General features: G+C 46.5%; 1 protein-coding gene and 1 long non-coding RNA gene across 8 annotated transcripts; one reads left to right on the forward strand and one right to left on the reverse strand.

Annotated features, from left to right (window-relative positions):
- Window positions 1-2,161: 2,161 nt before the first annotated feature.
- Window positions 2,162-3,135, reverse strand: LOC309608136. The gene is made up of 2 exons (XR_014232666.1): window positions 3,048-3,135; window positions 2,162-2,401 (listed from the first exon to the last, which is right to left on the reverse strand). It is a non-coding gene; the product is annotated as an uncharacterized lncRNA (long non-coding RNA).
- Window positions 3,136-3,198: 63 nt separating this feature from the next.
- Window positions 3,199-18,113, forward strand: ELP6 (elongator acetyltransferase complex subunit 6). 7 transcript variants are annotated; one of them, XM_082347454.1, is made up of 7 exons: window positions 3,258-3,635; window positions 5,280-5,358; window positions 6,653-6,723; window positions 9,370-9,488; window positions 10,885-11,086; window positions 12,653-12,799; window positions 14,305-18,113. In XM_082347454.1, exons 1-7 carry the CDS (start codon window positions 3,408-3,410, stop codon window positions 14,431-14,433), a joined length of 975 nt encoding a protein of 324 aa, XP_082203580.1. In that variant the 5' UTR covers window positions 3,258-3,407; the 3' UTR covers window positions 14,434-18,113. The 7 variants fall into 7 exon arrangements, with proteins under 7 accessions (XP_082203585.1, XP_082203586.1, XP_082203580.1 ...); XM_082347455.1 differs by lacking the exon at window positions 14,305-18,113 and adding an exon at window positions 13,011-14,298; XM_082347456.1 differs by lacking the exon at window positions 3,258-3,635 and adding an exon at window positions 3,744-4,322.
- The last annotated feature ends 949 nt before the right edge of the window (window positions 18,114-19,062 follow it).

A 19,062-nucleotide genomic window follows, 5' to 3' on the forward strand; every position in this document is an offset into this window, starting at 1 on the left:
AGGTCCATCCATGTTGCTGCAATTGGCATGATTTCATCCTTTTATATGGCTGATAAATATCCCTTTGTATATCTATACCACATCTTCTTTATCCATTCATCTGTCGATGGACATTTTGGTTGCTTCCATGTCTTGGCTATCGTATATCATGCTGCAAGCAATGGTGGTGTGCATGTGCCTTTTCACATGATGGTTTTCTCCGGACATAGGCCCAGGCGTGGAATTGCCAGATCAGTTGGTAGCTCTATTTTTGGTTTTTTTCTTCAGGAACCTCCGTACTGTTGTGCATAGCTCCTGTTAGCAATTTACATTCCCACCAACAGCGGAGGAGGGTTCCGTTTTCTCCACGGCCTCTCCCGCATTTATTGTTTGTAGACTTTTTGGTGATGGCCATTCTGACTGGTGCGAGGTGATCCCTCGTTGTACGTTTGAATTGCGTTTCTCTAAGAATTAGCAATGTTGTGCATCGTTCCATGTGGTTTTGTTTTAAACGGTGTGAGTACAGCTTCCCTGTTGAAATTGGCTGCTTGAAGGTCTGCCCTGTCTTGAATTCTTTTGATTACCTCCCTGAGGATCTTTCTTGGGGGCAGGTGTCATTTCTAGCCCTGCAGGCTTTGTGAATATTAAGTGCCCATAAGCAGCGGGGTTAAAGTTGTTGTTATGGGAAACCGCCACAAGGCAGCAGCATTTCCTCCTGCCCAACTCTGGTTACTAAGGTACAGGGGCCTTAGGGCTAGTCCGGTTCCTGGGTTGTGAATTAGAGTGGAATGTGCCAGAAGAAACACCCAAGGACTTGTGTTCCTTTTCTCATTCCCCCTTACCCTCCCACCCCCTCCCCAGACAAATCCCAACCTCTGTCAAATCGCTATGCTGAGGGTGCTGTCGTATATAGGTGGGGCACCTCTAAGGAAAGAGGCTGCACGTGGGAACCCCACCACCAGGAGACGTGCAGACCAGGTGACATTTCAAAGTTCTTCCAGCTCAGAGGGTCCACCATTCTTTGGGTGCACTAGGCTTGGTTGAGGTGTAGGAGGGCCCGCCAGGATCCAGAGACTGTGGTCCATCCAGAGGGGACCTGTCACTACAAGTCCAAGGGGGGCTGCTTTGCTACCCCATCCTTCCCAGCTCCCTCAGCACCAGGACAGTCCAGCCTTGGGACCCAAGTCTGCTCAAGCTTTAGGGATGTGACACCAGCCCCCGTCACCGAGCTCTGATTGGAATAGAATAGGCATTTCTTTCTTTTTTTAAAAAAGTAAGTTTTATTTTCTGTTGACATATAGTTGATTTACAATTATGTCATGTTGTTGTAGGTCTATGGCAACGTGATTCAGTTGTATATATTCATGTATCTATTCTTTTTCGGATTCTCTTTTTATGTAGGTTATTACTGAGTGTTGAGTAGAGTTCCCTCTGGTGTACAGTAGGTCATTTTTGCTTATCTGTTTTATATGTATTAGTGTGTATATGTTAATCCCAACCTCCTTATTTAATCCTCTCACTGCTCTTTTTCCGTTTGGTAACCCTAAGTTTATTTTCTCCTTGTGTGATTCTGCTTCTGCTTTATAAATTAGTTCATTTGCATCAATTTTTCACTTCTACCTATAAGTGATATCATATATTTTTCTTTTTCTGACTGATTTTACTTTGTATGGTCATCTCTACGTTTATCTATGTTCCTACCAATGGCATTGTTTCATTCTTTTTATGGCTGAGCAACAGGATAAAATTCTATGGTTCGCTATGTTAACATGTCTTAGCATAGGGTGGTCTAACTAACGTGTGGCTATATTATTGGTATGAAGCGGCACTCATTTTCTGGGAAAGGGGATATTTCGGTTTTGTCTTAGACAATGTTCATGTTCTGTGGTCAACATGATGATGGAGTTGTGTAGTTTTGTCTTTATCCATCACAATGAGGCTGATGTTGATGTTTTGTGAAACTGTTCACACTCGACAGGAAAACATGGAGACCTAGCTTTCAGTGTCAGGGCAGCCCCTGGATGCCCCTGCCTGCTTTCCTCTTTCTCACATAGCAGTAATCGTGAAACATCCACTCTTAGCTGGAGGATCTAAGTGATTTTGACACATAGAGACAGGAGCCTCCATTTCCAGCCTAGATGCAGAGCTTCAGATAAGTGACTACATTCCACATCTATCTTTTTTTTTTTAAATAAATTTATTTATTTATATTTTATTTTTGGCTGTGTTGGGTCTTCGTTGCCATGCACGGGCTTCTCATTGCAGTGGTTTCTCTTGTTGCGGAGCACGGGCTCTAGGCGCGCGGGCTTCAGTAGTTGTGGCTCGCAGGCCCTAGAGCGCAGGCTCAGTAGTTGTGGCGCACGGGCTTAGTTGTTCCGAGGCATGTGGGACCTTCCTGGACCAGGGCTCGAACCCGTGTCCCCTGCATTGGAAGGCGGATTCTCAACCACTGCGCCACCAGGGAAGCCCCACATCTATCTTAATCTTCTCATTTCCATGGAAACCCTGGGCTACTTTGCAGTCAGGCCACATTTTGACTTTCTTCAAACAGCTGTGCTCTGATGTGAACCCATCAAAACACTGCTTCATTTAAATTTCCCCTGAACCCAGATCCTCATACAACTTTCTCCTGTGCTTGTTGATAAGCCTGTGGGCTCCACTTGTTTGCTATCTCCCTCACTGTAATCATCAAATAAAATTGACTTCTTCGAATTACACGCTTATCCCTGGGGATCTGAGATTGATTGGGCTAGAACTATACATGGTATACTAGATATAAATGGTATGGAAAAAAAATAAAAGCGGGGGAAAGGATAAGAAGTGCTGGGGAAGGGGCTGTTTGCGATTTAAATAGGATGCTTACGAAACACCTCGGTGATAAAGTGACATCTGAGCAAAGATATGAAAGAAGTGCGGGATTTTTTGAACGGTTGAGTATCTAGGAAAAGAGCAGTAGAGGGAGGATAAACAGTTCGTGCAAAAGCCCCGAGTAGGAGCTTGCGGAGCGTGTTTCAACCACACTTGGTCAGTGACCCTACGCTGACAACCTCTTTAATTCCGAAACCTACCCCCACTCCATCGTTACTCCCTTATCCTGCTTTTTCATTTTTCCATAGAACTTTTCAATATATCATTCCGTGTTCATTATGTTTGTTTTCTGCTTTGCGCGAGGGAGGGCATCTTCGCCAGTCTGGGTCGCCGATGCAGCTCGAGCTTCTAGCAGTGTGGGGCACCCCGCAGGAGCTCGATAGGCCGTACTGTTCGGAGGCCCCGGGCCGGGGAGAGACAGCGGTCAAGGTAAGGAGGAAGAGACCGGTCTCCCGGGGCCTCGGTCGGGGGAAGCCCCTGCTGGAGACCTGCAGGTAAGGAAACGAACCTCCCAGCGCCCCGGTCCCCCGGCCGGATGCGCATCCCCGCGCGTGCGCCGGATGCGGCCCGGGTCAAGGCGCCCGTCCGATTGGCTGCGGCCAGCGCCTAGAAGCGGCATTGCGCGTGCGCGCTCCTTCCGCGCGGTCTTGTGCCGTAGGTTTTGCTCTTCAGCCTCCGCTGTCTCCGTGGCACCCCCATCTTCCTGTCTAGGGTGCTCGTTCCCGTTGCTCGGAATGTTCCCGGAACTCAATAACCTTCTCAACACCACCCCTGACCAGGCGGAGCAGGTAAGAGATTGCACGGTCGGGAAGGGGGCGCGTCCTGGGAGCGTGGCGGAAGACCGTACGGGAAGCGTACGCGGACCCGTGAGAAATAACTCGACGTCCGGGGACCCCGGGGCGCCTGGGAGTTGTAGTGCAAAGAGGGCCCGCCCGGAGCTGGCCTGGACATTTGGGCTTGTGGGAGATGGGCATCTCGCGCCTTCTCATAGGTCGTGCGTGCCCTTGAAAGTCCATAGAAAGCATGTCCGACGTTTGGATTGGCTTAAGTTCACAGACGTGTACCGGGCGAGCCCTTTGCGTGTTCAGTGTGGTGGGAGTTCCGGCGCCCCAAAAGAGGCTGCCTGAGAGGAGAGGAGAGGAGAGGAGAGGAGAGTTCGACTCTCCACCCATCACGTGGGACCAGCTTCTTAACCATCCTGAGCCTCCCTCTGGCTCGGGAGCGCTCGGCAGGTCGCAGCGAATGCTGCTGCTCCTCTTCCTCCTCGTGTTCTCGAATAGTGCTCTTTGAAGCTGCTCTCAGCCAACGTTGGATTGTAGGAGTCCATCTTTGGCACCACAGGCTCGCTACTCTTGTTTTCTTCTCCCTCCTCACACTCTAGGGCATTTCGAAAATTTCCACGCTTTCGCCCAAGGGTTACCTCTCCTAGGAATATACCTGACTTATTTCATAGCTGTTGTCTTTCTGATGAAATGGTAAGCTCTTCCAGAAAGACAGGACACCAAGTGTGTAAAACCTTTTTATGACTCCCTAATGCCTGGCAAATAGTATTCAGTGGATACTTGTGCATCTTAATTGCCCAGCAGTTCTTCTCTGCCCAAGCCTCCAGATGGCGCTGGTTACCTTGCCAGTTACTACCAGCACCTCCAAAGTCCAAGCCCAGGGCCACAGGGAATGGAGGATAGAAGTGGGCGCCAGGAAATGACAAATGGCGCTAGGGTTAACCCTCAAATTCTGCTAGTGTGATCTTTCATATTTTATAAGTGAAAAAAATCACAACAGCACAGAGACGACCTTCCCTGTCACTGAGAAGGAACTAGGGGTGGCTGGAGCAGGGCAGCCAGGCCCTGCAGAGACCACTGTTAGAGGTCTTTCCAGGGCTCTCCATGATCAGAGCTCTGCCTGAAGCAGTTTCCAGGGCCTTTGGGAGGAGGACTTTGATACTGGAAGTCTCTGTCAACAACTACTTCTTCACTCTCCCCTACCTAGGGGACAGAATTGGAAGCAGGATTAGAAATAGGGAGGAAGCTGGATCAGATGACTTTTTAGAAGACCCCTTAAAATCTTGGCAGTCAGTGATTTTTGTTGGATTCCATGATAAAAGCTTCCTTTGTTCAGGATTTAATTCTCTCCAAGACTGGTGAGGAAGAGAAGGGATTCTATTCTTTATTGCCTTGGGAATTATGAGGTTGAGATATGCTTGCCCATAATGAGTGACTTAATACCAATCATTTTAATTATTGGTTTTTCCATAATTTTGACTTATTTTCTTCTTTTTGTGGTTAAATACACACACACACACACACACACACATATGCAGAGTCTCCAGGTGTAGAAATTTAGGGGTGGATACAACCGGCTAGATTTTGACACTCAGCTGACCTCTTTCCTGGGAGTCTAATTCATGTTTTTGTGTTCTTCTTAACTTTTAGGGGAAACTGACTCTACTCTGTGATGCCAAGACAGATGGCAGTTTCCTTGTGCACCACTTTCTCTCCTTCTATCTCAAAGGTATGGACTGTAGAAAAAGAAAACCCAAGGCAAAAAAAAAAAAAAAAAGCCTGATTCAGGAAGCAATAGGAATCGTATTAACTAGCCAGGGCTTTGGTGTTCAGGCAGCCAAATGGCTGTTTATCAGGTAGCTGATTACTGGACCATCTGGTTCTGTCTCCTGCTCTGCCAGAGAGTGGCATGTGCTCCCTGTATCCAGTCCCGCCTTCCACTTCTCCACGTCCTGCATAGGCACTGCCTCCCGGAGGTCCTTGTGTGGCCTTCTCATTTAGTTGCTCCTTGGTCCTTGTCTATTTTGAAGTCTCTAGGCACTTGACCCATTAACACTTTGCCCTGGCAGTAGATGCTTCCTAAAGAACACAGGGAAGAAAACAGCATGGCCACTGCAATTCACCCACAGAAATTGATTAGAAGAAGAAAACAGCCAAATGAAAAAAAGACTTATTGATTTTCCTTGAGTCCCCACTGAGCCAGGCCAGGAAACAAGGTAGACCTTTGGCACTCTTAATTGTAATAATTTACAGCTTTGAAAGTTATTTTCCTTTCCAGATGATGTTATTGTCGGCTTATAAAGACCAAGAGAATCTACAGATAAATTATTAGAATTAATTATGTTCATAAGGTAGCTAGAACTTCTTTGTGCTCTCCTTGTCTCCTCTTGGGTATAAGACTAGTTTAAAAAATCCATTGTAGGGCTTCCCTGGTGTCGCAGTGGTTGAGAATCTGCCTGCCAATGCAGGGGACACGGGTTCGAGCCCTGGTCTGGGAAGATCCCACATGCCGCGGAGCAACTAGGCCCGTGAGCCACGACTACTGAGCCTGCGTGTCTGGAGCCTGTGCCCCACAACAAGAGAGGCCGCGAGAGTGAAAGGCCTGCGCACCGCGATGAAGAGTGGCCCCTGCTTGCCGCAACTAGAGAAAGCCCTCGCACAGAAACGAAGACCCAACACAGCCAAAAACAAAACAAACAAAAATCCATTGTATTTCTGTACACCAACAAGCAATTAGAAAAATATAATTTTTTTAAAAACCACAATTTATTTTCAGTGGAACAAATTAAGATTCCTAGTAATACCTCTCACAGAGGAAGTACATCTCAGAATCAATGAAATAAGGTATTATTATTAAATACGAGAAAAAGTACATCTTAGAATCAAATTGGGTATGTCAGGTTGCAAGGCCTCGGTTCTCTAGATCTGCCTCATTGCTTTTGTTTCCAGAGGCATGAAGTATACGAGACTGATTGTAAGTAGAGACTTTATTAAAAATCAGTTTATTTTATTTTATTTTCCAGCTAATTGTAAAGTCTGCTTTGTGGCACTCATCCAGTCCTTCAGTCACTACAATATCGTGGGACAGAAGCTGGTAAATATTTTAGAACTCCGTGATGAGATCCCTGAGTGAGTGTGTGTGCCAGGCATGTGTGAGTGTGCTGTCAGGCTGGGCTTCCCTGTTTGGGTTGTGGAGAATTTAGCAAGGGAGGGACTAAGGAAACCATGGAATCCTGAACCCCTTATCTGAAGGGCTAAGGCAGCATCTCTACATGTTTTGTTAATTTATAAAGTTTGTAGAACCAGATCTGGTGTGTGTTTTTAAAAAATATTTATTTATTTATTTGGTTGCACTGGGTCTAGTTTCGGCAGGCGGGCTCCTTAGTTGCGGCATGTGAACTCTTAGTTGCGGCATGCATGTGGGATCTAGTTCCCTGACCAGGGATCGAACCCGGGCCCCCTGCATTGGGAGTGCGGAGTTTTATCCAGTGCCCCACGAGGGAAGTCCCAGATCTGTTGTTAATTAATCAAACTCTTCTCTGTTGAGTCTGGACCAGTTCAGGTTTTCTCCTTCTCGGTGTGAGCTTTAATCTTGTTCCTAGTGAGTGAGAGATCACAGCTTGGTCTGCTGCCAAGTTGAGTGCCTCCCACTGTGTCTCCCTAAGTCTAGGGCTTAGGACACAAATGTGGGGAGAGGCAGGCGCTTTTGTCATGTGCCTCTTAACCTCATCTTGGTTTGCCCCTCATCTCATTAGATGCAGCCAAGCAAGAATAAGATGGCCCAGAGGCTGGTGAACCTCCTGGCCTGGCTTGGCCCATTACTTGTGACCTGTGACCTGGTGAATTTACTGGGTTGTTATTGTAGTGTGTTTTTTTTGTTTGTTTGTTTTTTTAAAGTCCTGCTAGGATTTTTTTTTAAATTTATGTTATTTATTTCTTGGCTGCGTTGGGTTTTTGTTGCTATGCGCGGGCTTTCTCTAGTTGCCGCGAGCAAGTGCTACTCTTCGTTGCAGTGCGCGGGCTTCTCATTGCAGTGGCTTCTTTTTGTTGCAGAGTGTGGGCTCTAGGCGAGTGGGTTTCAGTAGTTGTGGCACGCAGGCTCAGTAGTTGTGGTGCACGGGCTTAGTTGCTCTGCGGCATGTGGGATCTTCCCGGACCAGGGCTCGAACCTGTGTCCCCTGCATTGGCAGGCAGATTCTTAACCACTGCGCCACCAGGGAAGTCCCTTGTAGTGTGTTTTTGCTTTTTGTTTTGATTAGGTCAGCCTCAGAGAGGGAGAGAACCAGGCCACCCATCAGCAGTGATCTTTGAAGTGCCAGTCATACTATTGGGCCACATCACTGCCTCTTCTCTGATGGGGAGAAAACAATGAGAGAGTGAGAGAAGGGTAAGCTCTTTCTCATCCTTTGCAGGGAAGGGAGAAGTTCCTGTGTTAGAGGTCAGATCATGAGCTCAGGGAGCACTGTCATGTCACGAACGTGTGTTGCATTCCAGGTCTGTGAGGCATGTCTGTGGCCCTAGCATCTGTTTTTATAGATGAGAAAGTTGTGTATTCTCATATCCAGTTTGGCTGCTTTTTCTGTTACCTTGGAATCATCAACACGGCAGGAAAGACATGCACAGCACTGGGTGTGCAAAGTACTAGAGCGTGAGCTTCCATCCTCTTGGTGTATTATTGTTCTTACATCAGGAGAATGGTGATGAGTGAGAGTAAAGGTGATGATCAGGAATCCTTCTCTCTGCCAGGGTGGCTACGTTGCTAATGGTGTTGCATATAGTGAACTCTGGTGTATGAATGAGTGATTGAGGCCTGGTCTAGGGACATGAGGAGTCTAAGAAGTTCCATGTCACCTGTTTCTGCACAGACAGAACAGTGGGTTGCACATTTAGATGGTGTCACCATCCCTGGGTGTTTGTTGAAATGCACATTCTTGGGCCCTGCCCCCAAGGCTTCTGGTTCTGGAGATCTGGAGTGGGGCTCAGGGATCTGCATTTTAATCAGGTATCTCAAGAGATTCTTAATTGTGTGTTTCATGAAGACCTGTATTTAAGAAGTGCTGGTCTAGAGCAGGGGTTGACCAACCACAGCCTGCACCCCCTGTTTTTTGTAGATAAAGTTTTATTAGAACACAGCCAGCCCCATTTGCTCATGAATGGTCTATGGCTGCTCTTGCTCTATGGTAGCAGAGTTGAGTAGTTGCAGCAGAGAATGTCATCCTGCCACCGTCTTTACTGTTATTATTTACTTACTGTATTTTTTTTTGAATATTTGAATTTTATTTAATTTATTTTTTTATACAGCAGGTTCTTATTAGTTATCTATTTTATACATATTAGTGTATACATGTCAATCCCAATCTCCCAATTCATCCCACCACCACCCCCCCACGTACTGTTTTTAAAATTTTGTAACTACGTGCCCTTAAAAAAGAAACTTTATATTACTATTATAAATTAAAAACCAGTACTGGGTAATCATAAAAATAAATATATAAGCAAAAGAAAGTAAATTAAAAAAAAAATGTGACAGGTAAATGTAAATGCACATCTGAAAGCAGAACGGGGATTGTGTGTTGGGAACACCCAGGGGAGGCAAGACATGGGCTCCTCCAGACGGTGGACAGACACACGTCTGCAGGGTTCAGAACGTGTCCGGAGCCCTCTCATGAGCTGGAGTCTAGCCTCTCTGGTGGGTCCCCCGCAAGGCGCAGGAACTCATTCGCCTCTCCATCGGGTGTAGGGTGTCAGCCTGACCACAGCACGGGAATGCGGGCAGCTCGTGTTCCTCGAGGGTCTCAAGTCTGCGGTGGACGTCTTCTTTCGGCCTCAGGAGGATCCACACCCCCTGCAGTTCCTCAGGTCAGTCAGCCCACGACCCAGCCCAGAGCACACCTGGCAGGTAGGCCCAGCCCAGGGTTGCTGTGTGATTCCTTCTCCTCAGTGTATGGGAGGGCAGAGCTGGCTTCAGGAGTCAGACACCTCCCTGGTATCGCAGCATTATCAGAAGGTCCTTGGCTCTGACCGTGGGCCAGAGGGTGTGTGGCTGTCCCTGAAGCGATAGAAAGCATCATTTGCTGGACATGTGGCAGAATAGTGTGCTTTGCTGGTTATTCCAACCCTGGCTCAGAGCCCTAGCACACACCTCTGTTCTGTTCTTGGCTTGATACGGGGTCAGCAAACTACGGGCCGTGGGCCAGCTACCTGTTTTGGTAAATAAAATTTTGTTGGAATAGCCACACTCGTTTGTTCGCGTATTGTCCCTGGCTGTCTGGCACTACAGCAGCAGAGGTGAGAGTTGAGACAGGGACCATATGACCCACAAGCCTAAAATATTTACTGTTGGCCCTTTAAGAAAAAGTTTGTTGCCTGCAGGTTGGTGTTCCTGCTTCTTGTCTTTCATGAGCATCAGTCACAGACGTAGCAGATGCCGCACCTGGCTGCTGTGCTTCCTCCGCCCCAGGGAGTCTGTATGGGACCTCTCCCCGCTCTGCGCTCCCTCAGACTCAGCCTTACGTAGTGGCCGGGCTCAGTGTGGAGTCAGAAGGCCACGTGTCCTGACCCTGTATGTGTGGCCTGGGGCACAGCCCTTTGCATCTCTGAACCTGGGTGTCTGTCTGAGTGCGTGGGCCTGGTTTACACCTGAGCCCAGGTTATACGGCACTGTTGTCCCGGCTGTCAGTGGGGCTCAGCCCTGGAGTGTGGGGCAGTGGGGCCAGTGCCTGGGCCCCGGGCCCCGACCTATTGCTGGGAGACAACTGCTGTAGTCACTGGGGAGATGGAGGTAGCAGGGCCACGTGTGTCAGAAACAGGTCGGACCTGGTACGCACATGAGCACACCGGTAGCCCTTAGACTGCTGCCCTCACCCCCAGGACACCTGAACCGTTGCTTAGCTTTCATACCCAATTGTGACCTCCTGGGAAGGCCTCTCCTGCCCAGTCCCAATGAGTCTTTCAGATGCCTTAAGCTCTTGGATTGAGAGGCTGTATGAGCCTCGGGGGCTATTTATTTCTGTGTCTGCCAGTTTTTAGCACAGTGCTTTCTACCTAGTAGGCCTCAGGGAATATTTGAACTGAAGTAAATGTACTCACGTGTGCGTGCGTGCCTTTTCTTTCCAGCCAGATCGTGAGCCCCTTGGTGCCAAGGACTGGAATCCAGTTCCTTCCCTCCCCCTAACCCTTTCCTGTGGTGCTGTGCAGTCTCATAAACACTTGTAGAGCACGTGAGCTCTCTGGTAACTTTTGCCCTGTGTCCCAGGGAGGCCAACTCTGGGAACCTGCAGCCGCTGTATGAGTTTGTGCAGGAGGCCCTGAAGCCCATGGACAGTGGGGAGGCTGCCTGGAGGTGCCCGGTGCTGCTGGTGGATGACCTCAGTGTGCTGCTAAGCCTGGGCGTGGGGGCAGTGGCGGTGCTGGACTTCGTCCACTACTGCAGAGCCACCGTGTGCCGGGAACGGAAGGTAATCATGGGCCTGCTCCCTGTGCTCCTGCCTGTGACCCGTACGGGCCGACAGGCCCAGGCCTCACTTGCTTGCAGTGATCTTTTCTGTTTAAGTGCTTGGGGCTTTGGCTTTACCCTGGCAGGCCCAGGAACCTTTCAGTCAATGCACCTTGCTCTCCACTACCTGCCATTGATGAAAAATAAGGCCCTGAAAACTAAAAGGGTGCCGGCACTGTCTTTAACGGGGCTGGTCATTTGCGGTACTGCTGCTGTCCCCGCTCTGCCACGCGGTGTCATATCGCTCTGAGTGTGTTTTGAAGGTTGGCTGAGATAATGGGTGTAAAACTGCTTTAAAAACTGTGAGGTGAAAAAAAAAAAAAAATTGTGAGGTGAAGGGACTTCCCTGGCGGTCCAGTGGTTAAAACTCTGTGCTTCCACTGCAGGGGCATGGGTTCGATCCCTGGTCGGGGAACTAAGATCTCGCATGCCGCAAGGTGCAGCCAAAAAAATAAAACAATATGAAAATTGTGAGGTGCAATACAGGGATAGGGTATAACCTTCATTGTCAAGTGGTGAGGCAAAAATAGAAATTCTGCCATACTAGAGATTTTAACAAAATAGGAACAGCTGTGGTGCCCATCTCCCAGGAACCAGACTGCAAGAGTTAAGTGAGGGGAAGCTTGTAGCACGGCAGCTCAGCGTGTGGCCCACAGGGCCAGGCGGGGTGCAGAGCAGTGGGGAGTGGGTAAATGGGTTGGCCAGGGGTGTGTGGATCCAGCAGTGCATGTTGCTCACCTGCGTGCAAGGTCCTGCCTGGAAGCTGGGGTCAGGGGACCTTCTGAGGCCATCCTGGCTACAGTCACAGGGCCAGGTGCCAGGGTGATGGGGAGAGAAGGGAAGGAGGAGGAAATGTATGGGGCTTGGAGGACACAGTTCACTGGGGCTTGTGGAGGGAGTGAAGCAGTCAGAGTCAGCTTCTGCAGCTCAGCCTGCTCTGTGGCCCACTACCAGCCTCTTTTTGTAACAATACTTCTTTTAGTTGAAAAAGTAAAACTTGGGAATAGTTCAGTAAAGCAAAAAAGAAGATATGAGCAGTATAAAGGCTATTTTAGCCAAAAGTAATTGTCTCTTTTCCTCTGTTGTATATCCTTCCAGAGGGTCTATGCAGTCATGAACACGTTTGTATGTGCACTTGTCTCCCTGCATTTTTCTTCACAATATTGGTAACCTACCATTCACACAGTTTGGTACCTCTTTCCTTTTACTAACACACAGTATGTTTTGCTGTCCATTGCCCCAAAACAGAACACACAGATCTGCTTTATTCTTTTTAACAATTGGACACTATTCCTTGCTTGTGGATGGACTGAGCTGAAGTACAGGTTGGATGTGCTGGTGAAACTATCCAGCAGATGATTGCAGTTATGGTCCTGGAGCCCAGGCACGGGTGCTTCCCACAAAGCGGATGCTACAGCTGGGAGGCTGATCTGTGAGAGGGGTGCAGGGCAGTGGAGGCTCTGAGAGCCCAGCACACCCTGGTCCTGGCGTCCCTTGCCATCAGTCTCCATCATGGTCTCTGTTGCAGGGAAATGTAGTGGCCCTTGTGCACGACAGTGGAGATGCCGAGGACGAGGAGAATGACATCCTGCTGAATGGCCTTGGTCACCAGAGCCACCTGATACTGCGGGCTGAAGGCCTGGCCACCGGCTTCTGCAAGGACGTTCATGGGCAGGTGCGCAGGGGCTGGGGCTCACTGGGAGCTGCTCGCCTCCCGAGTCTAGGCTGCCCGTGGGATAGTGTCCGGCTGTGGGGTGATCTGGTTGGGGCGTGCCTTCAGGTGGAAGGGAAGCCTCAGAAGTTGTGTGAATGCAGGTCACAGTCCACCCCAAGTGGTGCTTGGCCCCATGCACCAAGGCAGGTTTTCCACGGTGGTCCATTTGCAGCCAAAGGGGAGTTCCTGAAGAGAAGATGGCTGTCTACAGGGGAAGGCAATAAACAGCGGAATTCCTCTGCAGGACCACAGCAGGCTTTGTATATTCAGGCCAACACCGTTCCTTTTAAAATAGAGACTTGGGACTTGGTGGCGCAGTGGTTAAGAATCCGCCTGCCAATGCAGGGGACCTGGGTTCAAGCCCTGGTCCGGGAAGATCCCACATGCCGCGGAGCAACTAAGCCCATGCGCCACAACTACTGAGCCTGCGCTCTAGAGCCGTGAGCCACAACTACTGAGCCCATGTGCCAGAACTACTGAAGCCTGCGTGCCTAGAGCCCATGCTCCGCAACAAGAGAAGCCACGGCAATGAGAAGCCCATGCACTGCAACTAGAGTAGCCCCAACTCGCTGCAACTAGAGAAAGCCTGCATGCAACAAGGAAGACCCAATGCAGCCAAAAAAATTTTTTTTTAATAAAAATATAATAAAATAGAGACTTGGGGAGGCCATTCCACTGGCTGGCGTTGCCGCCCCCACTGCTGCCTCTGCCTGGGATGTTTGGAGTACTTAGGTGGAAGCTGAGTCCTGCCCTGGGAGGGAGGTCAGGTTCTCCCCATGCCCAGGGGCTGCCGTGGTTCTCTGCCTTCTGAAACTTCTCTTTTGGGATCACCCCAAAGCCTTTACCACCTCTTCCAGGTTAACTTCATGTTGACCCCTTTTGACCCTTTAAGGGTGGCTGGGCGTTTTGGCCCAGAGTCGTTCAGAGTCAGGTGTGGAAAACGAAGCACAGGCCCAGAGATGCTGTGCTGGTGGTGCGCCCCAGGCATAGCCTGAGGAGAAGCTTCTGCCGGCAGCTTATGGCTCTGAAGCCAGTCAGCCCCCCAGAGCTTTCTAGTCACTAGAGACAAATGTCCAGTCTTCCTGAGCCTCGGAATTGAGTGTACACATTCTGTTGTGTTGATCTTCAAAATTCATCTAGCCAAAAAGTACAAAACCATGCACACAGAAAAGACCAAAGGGATATACACAAAAATACTTTAATGGTTCTTCTCTGGATGGGTTTTTTCTACCTTTTACTTTTCTTTGTCTCTCATGTTTTTTGTAATGAGCAAATATTACTATTGTAATGGAGGGGAAACCTTTAATTTTAGGTGGCTCGTAGTAAGCTTTGTTTTGGAAGTCGGTCCCATTACTGCATGGTGCATGACCTCAATTGAAGGTTACCGATGAAGAAGGAAGGGTTCACAATGGAGCAGGTGTTTGGGGGGGGGCCTTTCCTCTTTCACTCTTCTCTTTGTCACTTAGCTGAGGATCCTGTGGAGGAGACCATCACAGCCCACAGCCCAGCGAGATCGGAGCCTCACTTACCAGTACAAGATACAGGACAAGAATGTGTCCTTTTTTGCCAAAGGAATGTCTCCTGCTGTTCTGTGACCTGATTTAAGGGCCAGCTGAAGCTACCTTGGACTATTTTTAGTTGTGAAAGATAAAGCAACTGAGCAGAAATGGATCTTTACACCTTTGTTGTGGACTGACAGTTCCGCTGTGACCCAGGGATGGTGGAATGGTGCTGTGATGGTTGCCTTTGTTCCCCTGGGCCCTGTTTAGAAAACACATGAGGAAGCTGCAACCCTGCCTCAGCTGAGATGCTGCATGTTGAACTGGGTGAAATGGGTCCTTTGGAGCTTTCCTCGTAAACACGCTTTAGCCCCAGCTGCCCATTTTTGGTTGTGATGCCTTTCAGAGCCAGAGTGGGTGTGGATGTACTAGCCAGGAGGCAGTCCTGGATGGCAGGTGTGCAAGGTGACAGCTAGGATATTCGTGGCCGGCACAAAGTGAGTTCCCACCTCATGGCTTCCTGTGGATTGTCTCATTTCATTTTCACCTTCATCCTGAAAAAGTATTTTCTTCTTCAGTCCCGTCAGGAAATAGGCTTCGAGAGGTTTGGAAGCACGCTCAAAGCTGTAGAGCCTGCTGCCAGTAACGGAGGCCTGACTGAAGTCCACGCTTGCTGCCTGACCCTCTTGAAAACCAGAGGCAGGCTCCTGCCCAGTTCACAAGTTGGCTCTTCTTGTTTCTGTCATAGCTGAGCACCTTGCCCATATGCTGAGGAGACCAAGCCATTGTGGGCCCGGCACCCTGGCCTTGGCCACACGAGGCCCCATGTAGGGCACAGGTGTGCATGGCCTTGGTGAGGGGGGGAAGGAATGTTCTTGCTGCCAGGTAGGCTAGGACCTTGGGGAGGAGCCGGTGCCTCCCTCACCTGTGAAGACTGAAGGCGGTGAGCTCTTCCCCAGCATCCTGAAGATGCCACTTGCCACACTTAGCCCTTCAGTCAGGGTCACCTCTGAGTATTCTCTTAGAATGGGTACATTTTATTGTATGTACATTATACCACAAAGAATCTGATTTTAAAAATAAATAAAATGGAAAAATAACACTGCTTTGCAGGGACTAAGGAAGTTTCATATCCATTGTTTAATTTTAACTTTTTTTTTTAACATTTTTTAGTCTTTGCAAAAGGGAACAATTTATCACCCCGCTCCTCAAGTCATACTGACTATTGTGTTAGTTTTCCCATTGAAACAGTAGCTGCTTTTCTTCTCAAAATACTGCAGACTTGATAGAATATTTTAAAATCATGAGTGTAACTTAAAAGAAAGTAGTCATGAAAGAATCCAATGATTCTTTTATTAATACGTCAGTATTTATACAGCTTCATATGGGCTGCAGTTCTGAATGGGTAAGGCACCACAAAACATTTTTTACATGATATGCTATTATATTTCTTCACTTGATTTATAAATGTTTTCATTAAATTTTTAATGTTTAATGGCTACTTGACATTTTTTGGTGTCATTATATTCTAATTTGCTTAGGTACTCTCTGGGCATGTCGGGTTCTGATTTTTGTAATTATAAATTGTGCTCTTATGAATTTTACATCTATACCTGTTTGGGGATGGGGGTAAGTATTTGTTTCCTTAGAACATTCATTCATTCAACAAATACTGAGCACCTTCTGAGGGTATGACAGTGACAAAATAGGTCCCTGCCCTTGAAGAGCTGATGTTCTAGTAGAGGAGACAGACAGTCAACAGAATTGAGAATTTAGAGACATAGAGTTAGACCATGATAAGTGCTCTAAATAAAGCAGGGAGGAGGCCTACAACGGGTGAGGAATGATGACATTTTAGAGCCTACTCCCTGAAGTGGAATTTCTGAATGAAAGCATGGACTGACCCTCACATGTCATCAAGTTGTTCTTCAGGATGATGGCGCCAGTTAACAGTGATCTATAGGTTTCCTCCACCAACATTGGGTTAATGACTAGAATATAATTTTCTCTGTTTTCCCATATGTATAGAGTCCATTCCTCACCCTTAATTATTTATCAATTAAAATCTGGTGTTGGGGCTTCTCTGGTGGCACAGTGGTTGAGAATCTGCCTGCTAATGCAGGGGACATGGGTTCGAGCCCTGGTCTGGGAAGATCCCACATGCCGTGGAGCAGCTGGGCCCGTGAGCCACAATTACTGAGCCTGCGCATCTGGAGCCTGTGCTCCGCAACAAGAGAGGCCGCGATAGTGAGAGGCCCATGCACTGCGATGAAGAGTGGCCCCCGCTTGCCACAATTAGAGAAAGCCTTCGCACAGAAACGAAGACCCAACACAGCCAAAAAAAAATAAATAAAACAAATAAAAATTTAAAAAAAATCTGGTGTCAACCTTATTTTTTATTCTTTGTAATATTCTGTTTTAATTTCTTTTTTTTTTAAATTACTTTTTGGCTGTGTTGGGTCTTCGTTGTTGCACGCAGGCTTTCTCTAGTTGCGACGAGCAGGGGCTACTCTTCGCTGCGGTACGTGGGCTTCTCATTGCGGTGGCTTCTCTTTGTTACAGAGCGTGGGTTCTAGGCGCGTGGGCTTCAGTAGTTGCGATGCGTGGGCTCATAGTTGTGGCTCTCGGGCTCTAGAGCACAGGCTCAGTAGTTGTGGTGCACGGGCTTAGTTGCTCCGCGGCACGTGGGATCTTCCCAGACCAGGGCTTGAACCTGTGTCCCCTGCACTGACAGGTGGATTCTTAACCACTGTGCCAGCAGGGAAGTTCTTCTTTGTAATATTTTGGAAAGTAAGATTTTATCATTATCTTTGTTCGTGTATATTTTTCTACATTCTGGTTTTTAAAAACTAACCTTCAGAAACATTTTTTAAATATTCAGATATATTCAGATATATTCATTAATTCAAGAAATATTTGTAGAACACCTATTTTATATAAGGGGTTAGTAAGATAAAGACATCTGCTGCACTCTAATGGGCATAGAAAATAGGAACTTAATGTGATGCAGTGGAGAAGGTGATGAGGGCCATAAAAACAATTCAAGTTGGAGGTCCAGTGGTTAAGACTCAGCGCTTCCACTGCAGGGGGCTCAGATTCGATCCCTGGTCAGGGAGCTAAGATTCCACATGGTGTGGCAAAAAAAAAAAAAAATTTCGGGGAGGTGGTGGTGGTGAGATGAATTGGGAGATTGGGATTGACATATATACACCAATATGTATAAAATAGATAACTAATAAGAACCTGCTGTATTAAAAAAATAAAATAAAATTCAAAAAATATTTCAAGTAATGGGGGGCTGATAGGTTGATGGTCATAGGAAGGAGGGAAAGAGTAATTATTTCCCCTCACTTTTTTTTTTGAATCGAGGGAGCAGAGAGTTGGGGAAGAATTTATGGAGGCAGTACTATTTGAACAGGATCTTGGAATGTTCTATTTTGTCTCTGATGGTATCTTAGTTCTTCAGGATTCAGAAATGTATATTTCTTCCTCAGTGGAATGAAGGTGTTATTCTTTGTTGGTTTTTTTTCAACTTTAAAATAATTTTTAAAATATGCTTAAAATTTTGACTTGTTTAGAATTTGTTACAGTATTATAATTTGTTTCCATGCTGATAACTAAATAACCAACAGTATTTACTAAAAAGTAATGTTCTTTTCTCTTTATGTAGTTCTGATTTATTTATGTGTAAAGTTCGTAAAATGAACCCTCTGAAGTTTGTCTTTAGTAGGTATTGAAAGGTTAGTGTATGTCTGTATCAAGAGTCTTCATTAAAAGGATATTGTGCCCACTTATTTATCCAGATGAAATTCACCACCTCTTATCAAGCTCTAAAGTATTCTTCAGGACTTTTCTCTCTCATTTTAAAAATTGTGTTATTTAAATAAATAATTCTATTTAAAAAATAATGACGAAATTAATGTAATACCCTCTTATTAAATGCTTTTCGATATTGGAAAAGGAATTATCTGATTTTGTTGATCTTTCCTTTGTGCCTTTGATAGAGGAGTGCAGTTGATTTTTTAAAATTTATAACTTATCATACAGTTTTTATAAACTACTACTTCTAATAATTTTTTTGAGATTCTTGAAATTTTTAGATATTTTTTCTTTTTTTCCTTTTTGTGGGTATTGTTAACATCTGCAAATAATGATACCAACCTCACTTATTTTTCCCTTAAATAACTTGAATCAGCATTTCAAAATTTGTTAAATAAGAGTGGTGTGAAGGTATTTGTTGTCTAATTTTCTGTTTTTAAGGGAATAGAGAGCATTTTATATAGTAATTCTTAATTTTAAAAAATATATATTATCAGGTCAGTTTAAAAAATAACCTTGGAAAGGTAAAGAAGGAAGAAATGTTCCTTGTCAATTTCCTGTCCCCCTTTTAAAAAGTTTAACCAGTAATCATTGTATTCTGTAGACTTTCTCAGCCTCACTGAGGTAAGGCACTGTTTTTCCTGTGAATGTGGTGAGCATGGTAACACTTCTGTCTCTGTTGTATAAGCCTTGAATTCCTCTTATGGTCTTATCTTACTGGTATTTGTTGTATTTTCTATAACCTGATGTTTGCTATAACCTTGATAAGATTTTTAAATTTTTATTATTGAGATTTATTTCTTGTGATATTATACCTTCTATATTTGTGAATGAAGATGACCTATAATTTTTTGTTTACCTGTGTTAGCCTGCTCAGGTTTGAGCATTAGAGCAATATGTGCCTCA

This window comes from Balaenoptera borealis (genome assembly GCF_965194805.1).
Source record: "Balaenoptera borealis genome assembly, chromosome: 12".
NCBI lineage: Eukaryota > Metazoa > Chordata > Mammalia > Artiodactyla > Balaenopteridae > Balaenoptera > Balaenoptera borealis.